General features: G+C 40.8%; 1 protein-coding gene across 1 annotated transcript in view; it reads left to right on the top strand.

Annotated features, from left to right (window-relative positions):
• The first annotated feature begins 5,122 nt into the window (after positions 1 to 5,122).
• Positions 5,123 to 8,557, top strand: part of cubn (cubilin (intrinsic factor-cobalamin receptor)) — a 78,156-nt gene continuing 74,721 nt past the window's right edge. Inside the window, exons 1-2 of the mRNA XM_061094226.1 lie at positions 5,123 to 5,244; positions 5,432 to 5,552. Of these exons, the coding sequence (XP_060950209.1) occupies positions 5,123 to 5,244; positions 5,432 to 5,552 (243 nt within the window). The remainder of the gene's footprint in view (positions 5,245 to 5,431; positions 5,553 to 8,557) is intronic.

The following is an 8,557-nucleotide window of genomic DNA, read 5'->3' as shown; positions in this document are numbered from 1 at the left end:
CCCCCCCCCTCTCTTTTTATCTATATGACTGCTTGTGGCTGGGCAGAGGGGGACATTTAATAATGTGATTGGTAAAATTGGTAAAATTAGATCTCCAGGACAACAGAAGGGGAATACAAACTATGGGATGCATATTTAATCACTTATATCATATTAAATATAAAATATGTTATCAATATCGTTTAAAGTCTTTTTTCAGTGTGTTTCCTGGCTCGAAAAAAGAGGGGGTACGTGCGCGGGGGGGGGGGGGGGGTAGATCTTGTTGAGCTGGTCATTTCAATAGTAGCTCACAAGCCTATAAAGTGTGGGCACCCCTGGTTCAGACTGAGGTTGCGAGGCGAGGTGTGTTCACGGTTAAATACAACAAGCGGAGAAAGCAGAATCGCGGGCTGACCGGCGCATTTCCCGTGACAACAGCCAGGCGCCTGGGCGCTGGAGAATTGCGCGGCGCAGCGCTTCGGCGTCTGGTGTAATACTTAAGTTATCAAGATCAGTCTTGTAACCAGGGGGAGTATTTCCCCTCTGAAAGCCAAGCTGGGTCAGAACCTGTCATCCGGTGGTGACTGAACAGATTCTTGTCTGGGGCAGGGCATGCAGCACTCAGGCTCTTCTCTGAACTCGGACCCGGAGCAGGAGAGCTGCTCCGGCTGCTCCTCACAGGAGAGTGGCTGTTACCATCATTCACCTGGGAGCGTTTAAAAAACGCGGATATTTTTAACTGCTTCTCAGGTGGTTCATGCGACATGTTTTCAGATGGATGCTCTCTGTCCGCTGGTGGGAGGTTGCTCACCTGTGTGTGCGCGCACGTGTCTGTGTGCGCGCATCTGGATGGAACTCCGCCGTGCGCGATACAGAGAGCAGAGGAGAAATCTAACCGCGCGACCATGTCGAGACAGAAATGCAAGCTATAGACCTGTTTTATAGGAAATGTAACCTTAAAATGATTTATGTAGAGATCTGGCGCTATATCAAAAAATAAAATAAATAATTAACTTGATCTTCCAGGGGGGGCGGGAGGTGCCGTTGGGGTACCTATAATGGTAGGGGAAACACTGGTATTCTACGTCAACCTTTTTAGTAGTCTTTTAAGTAATCGACAAAATCTGCAAACCCAAGTTCTCAACCTTTCGAAATATAAGGTCTGTAATTCAGCTTGAAATGAAGCATTACAGTAACAAAATAAAGGTGATTTAACCATTTTGGCAATAAGTTTTAAAAGTTTGTTATCAGTTTTTATTTTGTTGCTGTCAGTCTGAATTTTTTTTTTACAGTTTTGTGAAATTCCTATGTCGATTTGTCTAGTTGGCTTATTAAGGAATGACTTCCACTGTATAGAACTATATTATTGGGGTGATTGCTAAGGGATTGTCACTGTACTTGCTGTACAGATATTTTCGGAGTTGCGACACTAGTAACATTCACTTAACTGGATTTTCATGGTTTTCAGTAGTTAAAAAAATAACCTTCACTTCCTCTTTATCATTAAGTTAACTTGTTTCATTCCTGACACATTCATCACTTAATTCTGTAATGTCTGACCCATATTTCAGTTATGGCATTCCTCCAACATGCAGAGCACAAATCCATAACACAAGTCTGCATCCATGACATAGGAATAAAAAAAGTTCATTAAATAGTAAAATTGCAGAGAAACTAGCAATTTTCACTGATACAAAAAAAGTTCATCGAAAGGCCATGCTTGCTGTCCCATCTCTGAGCCCTACTGGACAGGGCCGTCTTCAAGTTCTTGCAAAAGTTTTGCTAGTGGAACAAATCATTAAGTTTTCACAGATCACAAAAGGTTTTCAAAAGACAGAGCATTTTTAGCAATTATACAAGCTGTTTCTTCAGTGAGTGTGCTAATGGCTAAAAATTCAGAAGGAGAAATTGCAAAGAGGCCTCATATTTTATTGTAATTCTCAGCATGTCTCGTATTTTCATTGTGGTTGTATGCTATTTATGTTGATTATTGTTATCAACTGAATAAAGAATGCTGAAAAGCAACTGGTTGGTCTTTGACTGTTGCGGGGAGACCCTGATGGCATTTACAGTGCTTTGAAAAAGTATTTGCCCCCTTCCGGGTTTGTTGTTTTTTTTGCATATTTGTCACGCTTAAATGTTTCAGATCATCAAACCAATTTTAATATTAGACAAAGATAACCCGAGTTAATACAAAATGCAGTTTTTAAATGATGATTTCATTTAGTAATACATGTCAAAGTAATTGACATGTATCAGTCTGCAAAGGGTTACAAAGCCAGTTCTAAGGCTTTGGGACTTCAGCTAACCACGGTGAGAGCCATTATCCACAAATGGATTAGACTTTGAACAGTGGTGAACCTTCCCAGAAGTGGCCGGCCTACCAAAATTACTCCAAGAGCGCATAGACGACTCATCCAGAAGGTCATAAAAGACCCCAGAACAACATCTAAGGAACTGCAGGCCTCACTTGCCTCAGTTAAGGTCAGTGTTCATGATTCAACAATAAGAAAGAGACTGGGCAAAAATGGCATCCATGGGAGATTCCCAAAGCGAAAGCCACTGCTGCCCAAAAAGAACACAAAGGCTCGTCTCACATTTGCCAAAAAACATATTGATGATCCCCAAGACTTTTTGGCAAATATTCTGTGGACTGGCGAAAAAAGTTGAACTTTTGGAAGGGTTGCGTCCCGTTACATCTGGTTTAAAACTAACACAGCATTTCATTAAAAACATCATACCAACAGTCAAACATGGTGGTGGTAGTGCGATGGTCTGAGGCTGCTTTGCAGCTTCAGGACATGGATGACTTGCCATAATTGATGGAACCATGAATTCTGCTCTCTACCAGAAAATCCTGATGGAGAATGTCCGGCCATCAGTTCGTGAACTCAAGCTCAAGCGCACTTGGGGTACGCAGCAGGACAATGGTCTGAAACACACCATCAAGTCCACCAAAAGGCTTAAAAAATGAATTAAAACAATTCTGCAAAGAAGAGTGGACCCAAATTCCTCCACAGCGATGTGAAAGACTGCATTTTGTATTTACTCAGGTTATATTTGTCTAATATTATAATTTGTTTGATGATCTGAATCATTTAGGTGTGATAAATATGCAAACAAATAAAAAATCAGGAAGGGGGCAAATACCTTTTCACAGCAATGTACATTTCCTTGCTTCCTAAATACATTTTAGGAAGTGAGTTTTTTCTCTTCTGTTTTCAGGAGGTTTGCAAGGCAATGCCAACAGAGGGAAAGGGTTTGCTGTTGAGGCAAGGCCCAAAACCTGTACTGGCCCTGAGGATCATGGTACAAGTCCCTGATCCGCCAGACACAGCGAGTGGGATCACACGTTGGACTCCCTGTCCGTGCTACCAGAAGATAGGCAGCATATGCCTTGCTTCCCCAATTACCAATCACAACATATTTTCTGTACTGTTGGTCCAAACGCAAATAGCCATCTTCAAGACAGTAGAGGATGAAGTTTCACAGCGAGCTAATGCAGTGGTCCTGGCCACAGCATTTTTTTACCAGGTCTGTTGTCATCTCCATGCATTTCCCACATGTACACCTGGATACAACAGAAAATATTGGGGCAGCATGCTGGATATTGTGCATCATCAGGGCGTTCAAACTAGGCCTGGCTCCCTAAGGCATCAACCCCTTATCAGTTGAATGAGAACCTAGGTAAACAGATTATAAAAGCAATCTCATTAGGCAAATGTTTTATTTCATATGCTATTGTCACAGCATCTAAAATAGTGACATTTCCTTATAGAAGCACCTTGAGCTCATAATGCTACTGTTATTATAATTATTGATATTATTGTTATTTATCATTAAAAATATATTAACATCTATAATTATCACTCTTATTATTCTCATTTACAGCCAGTCAGACAAGGCTGAAACATGATGGTTACACAACTCTTCCTATCTCTCCTCCCTCTCTAGGACCTTCACTCTCTACCCCTCTTTCTTTATGCCTCTCTCCCTCTCGGTCATCTTTTCTGCCCTCTGCCTCTTGTAGCAACGGCACCTAACCAACCCTCACTCACTTCACCGGAACTTCATTGCTGGACGGCTGTAACTCAGGGGTATAGTGGTTGTCCTCCAACAAGAAGGTCGGTGGTTTGGTCCCCATCTGCATACTGTGACGACCCCTTCCACCCTCACCTGGACACTATGTGTCCCTGTTCTTCTTTCCCCTGAAGCTATAGGTGGAGGTGACGTCAGCATTAATCAGTGCACACCTCAGCCAGGTGTCGTCTGCCCTTTAAAAGGCTTCGCCACGTTCATGCCTGGTCTCTTGCGCTCTCTGTGGGACGAGGTTGGCTCTCCCTGACTCCTGACTGCGGCATCCTTTTCTGTTTTTGTTCTTGGACACATGTTGTGTTGTTGATTATAATTGATTTTGTTTATAAATATCTGAAAGAGCAACAGTCCACTCGTGTCATCTCCCTACTTGTCACAATCCTTGAGCCGGGCTGTGACAATACCGAAGTGTCCTTGGGCAAGATACCGAACCTCAGTAAATTGCCCCACATAGATGTTTAATACACTAATTGTAAGTCGCTTTGGATAAAAGCTTCTGCCAAATGACCTGAAAAGGTGATGAAAAGATTTGAATTGGGCTAAAACGAGGAAGAACAGACGACTGCCACGAAATAAATGTGAAGTTAAAATGCATTTAGAATTTTGACTGCAGAACCAATTTCAAATGCTTGTTAGTATTAAATATAGCTATGTTTAATCCTCCAATTTAAGAGAGAAAAAAAATAAACTGAAAACTACATCTCATTCAAAAAGTAGGAGTAAATTAATAGTTTCAAACGGTTACACTTAAAACTTGTGTTGAAAAAGTGCATGATGATAATACATTTATTTCATTATATTCTTTTGATGACAGGAAAAAGTTAATGAAAAATCTTCGAAGATCATTATAGCTGCCATGTCAAACAAAACAAGTTATTTATCTCCTACAATCATGTGAGGGACATCCTCACTCAATAATAAAGTTAACCACCTTTGGTAAATCATGATGTGCTTTATGGTAGAGGTATCAGGTCAAAGTCTTGGCAGTGAGTAGCTCAAAAGAGCTCAGGAAAGCATTTTGAGTGTCCAGGCAACACATCTCTTTTCGATGGCTGGGACACAGCAACTATCATGGCTGTGCTACATTCTTCTTTTTCTTCTGGTGGAACTACAAGGAGAGCCAAGGGACACAGCACAACGACGAAACAAAATGAACCTCAGCAATGACCAGTGAGTGGGGTTAGCAGAGCACATGTAGGATGTATTAGTATAGAAATGAATCAAAATTACTGTTACTCATCTTAAATATGTGGGTTTGTTATGTTTAAACTTCAGATGTGCTTTGGTATATAAGTAGCTCTTTAGTATATAAAGTGAGTAACACTGATACCTAAGGCAGGCTCCTATGACTCTGTAGACCACGCATGCTGTCGGATAACGGTCACCTTGTCTTCATCACTGGGGAAAATAAAGAGATCCGCTTCCAGACAGGCCAAGTTAAAGTGGGTGATGAAGACCTAACCCTACTTTTGAGTCAGGTAAGCAATGACTATTTACATTATATGACAGAGACACTCTTATAGCGATAAGCTAAACGCAATAGTGCAGTGATCATATGATCAAACACTGCTGCTCCCATTTCCATATGTGGATATTTTAGTAATAATGAGTCAATACAGTTAACAGCTTAAACTTGAAACTTTGTCAGTAACAGAAATAGATTTGGATCTGAAGGGAATTTTGCATAATGAAAAATAGTGTACAACTGGTCGCTAACCATGCAAAGAATACCATCATGCATTGCGCTCGTGGTGGAGAGCCGACAGGAGCGAGGTCAGCAGGAAAAGCCTGATCTGTTGTATAAATGTGAATATGACAAAAGCAGCACATCACAGCACAAATTGCAGGGTAGAAGTTTATTTGTGCGAACAAAGATTGTCATTCTACATGTTTTTTCACCTTAAAGTACTAAGTATAAAGAGTATAACATTTCCTAGGGAATTTCCACTGGCCAACGTTGTTGCTTTGACAATGACGTCATTGCCGGCGCAGAGAAAATGCGCAGAGCGGTGTCCCAGAGAGTTGTTTTCTTTTCCTGATGAGCTCACTATATAATTCTCTACATAGACGTCAGATAGGGAATAGTGTATGAGAGGCTGATTTCGGACACAGCCGTGTTTCCTTTGTCAGTTTCTCTTGTTCCAATGACTTGTGCTTTTAAGGTTTTTCTTGTTCCCCTCCTGTTTTCCTTTGGCTCATGATTGTCTGCAATATAGGACATTTTTGTTATTTTCACCTGAACCTGGTTCTTGCCTTTGGGTCCTCCACCTCCACATTGTGACAGAAGCATTAAATCACAGAGGTTTCTTCCTCCATGCATAAAAAAAACTGAGTGTAAGTTAGAATCACTGCCCTTAATTTAGATTGTCCAGACAAAGGTATTTCACACTTTCTTAATCCTTACTCCTTGTCGGGTTAATGTGTGAATAAAAGAAAAAGGGAAATTAAAGTTTTGTTTTGCTCCTTAATGCATCTGAGCTTTAACATTGTTATTCATAACAAACTTTCTCAGCCCTGCCACTTAATCAATTTTCTAATACCTCCAAAAAATGTATGTAAATAAGAAAATGAGTACAACATGCATACAAATGATTGCAAGTGAACAATGCAACTCTGTGATTGGGACAGGCTATCTCAAATGTTGGGGTCTTGGTATGTTTAGTTATGTTGATGCTTTAATTTTAATCTATACGGTTTAATTTTACTTGTTGAAACACAACCTGGTTGTTCTTCTCAACATCACCATCATAAAAACTACTGTAAACCAATCATCTTATCCAAACAAGCTGGAAATATTCACTACTGGTCTCAACTACTTATGAGCTTTTACACAGGTCAGAGCCTGCTGCTCCTCATGTGAGACAATGAATGATTAACATGTATGGAAGCGGACACAGCAGTTTGGACAGAAGTGCAATAGATGTCACGTGTAAAGGAGAGCATCAGAAAGATAAGGGTATTTGCAGCATTGGTTAGAATAAACACTCTGTAGCATAAAGGAAGATCAATGAGTTGATGGGTTATTGTCATTAATGGTTAAGTATCTGAGGAGACATATTGTATATCAAGCAGTCTTGTTGTAATCATAGTCCATGGTCAGCAGCCACCACAATCGTGATCCATCATCGAGATCGTATGCCACTAAAATCCACAGTCATTGTCCACTGCCCCCATCAGGATCCGCCATTATTAACACAATCAGCCAGCACGATACAGAATCCACAATACAGGATCCACCATTATGATCATGATCTCTGATTCGTGATCCACCATCATAATCCAAGATTTGGCTGCAGCCGTGGCCCTGGATCTGCGGACAATAAGGCAAAGGGACTGCGGTCAGTAACATGTATTGATGAGATATTCATTTCTTTGATGTGATAAGGAGGGCGAAGATGTGATAAGGAGGGAGAAGATGTGATAAGCTCGGGATCTGCAGCGATGGTTTTGGGGTCTCTTATATATTTTTCGCTCGCCACAAGCAAATCGGGTTGGAAAACACACTGAAAATCATTTTTAAACGATTTAAGTGATATATTATATATAATATAAATGATTAAATATGCATCCCATACTTTCGATTCCTCTGCTCTACTCCTGGAGTTTAATTTCCCTGATTTTGCCCCAACAAAATGAAATTTCCTATCTTTAAATATGTGCTTAATCCACATATCTGTCAGTTGTGTCTAAACAGACAGACACACACACACAAGCACATAATCTCTTGTGGGGGGTTGGTGGCTACAGGCTTGCGTTGGTCAGTCACCTGTGAAGACCATCATCATTTAACCCTGAACCAGCGCGGAGAAATGCGCTTCCTGTGTGAACAGCCAGGCAGCGGCACCCATGAGAATTTGCACTTCCGCCTCAGGTGTGTCCCTGACGTACACACTGCGGTGTTAGACTGCGGTTAGAGTCAAAGATGAATCAAAAAAAGATTAAATTATCAGGTGCACAATTCAAGAGCGCCGCAAAGTAGAGGAGAAGAAAGAACAATATAGCGGTAAGAATCACCCCGATTGTGGACATCATTAATGTTTATTTTTGTCGACATGACATGATATGCTGTCAGTACAGCTGATTTCATACTCTTTTTATATTTTTATTATTTTTTATAGCTTACAATTTTGTCTGCCTGTGTGTGAAGCTGTATACAGTCCAAAAGTTATTGGGGATGCATGACAGTTTACGTGTGTATGTTGGGGGGCGCCAATCTGAAATCTTTCCTACGCCGCCAACATTGCCCGGCCCTGAGTATAATGGTGCCATATTATTAAGGGCCAATTATGCATTTGTTTAATCTGAAACCATTAAAACCATTGAAACCATTAATCTGAATCAAATTACAATAAAGTTACACACGATCCACCACGTAAATGACAAAGAGTGGCACATGCATAGGCTCAGAAACAGATGTGGATAAAAAAGATGATCCATTTGAGGATTTTCAAGAGCAGTGCTCAGCCTGCAGCTCAAGAGAAAG

The sequence above is a fragment of the Limanda limanda genome, chromosome 20 (genome assembly GCF_963576545.1).
Source record: "Limanda limanda chromosome 20, fLimLim1.1, whole genome shotgun sequence".
NCBI lineage: Eukaryota > Metazoa > Chordata > Actinopteri > Pleuronectiformes > Pleuronectidae > Limanda > Limanda limanda.
The sequence above is the reverse complement of the archived record's forward strand: the minus strand, read 5'-3'. Positions and strand labels throughout refer to the sequence as shown.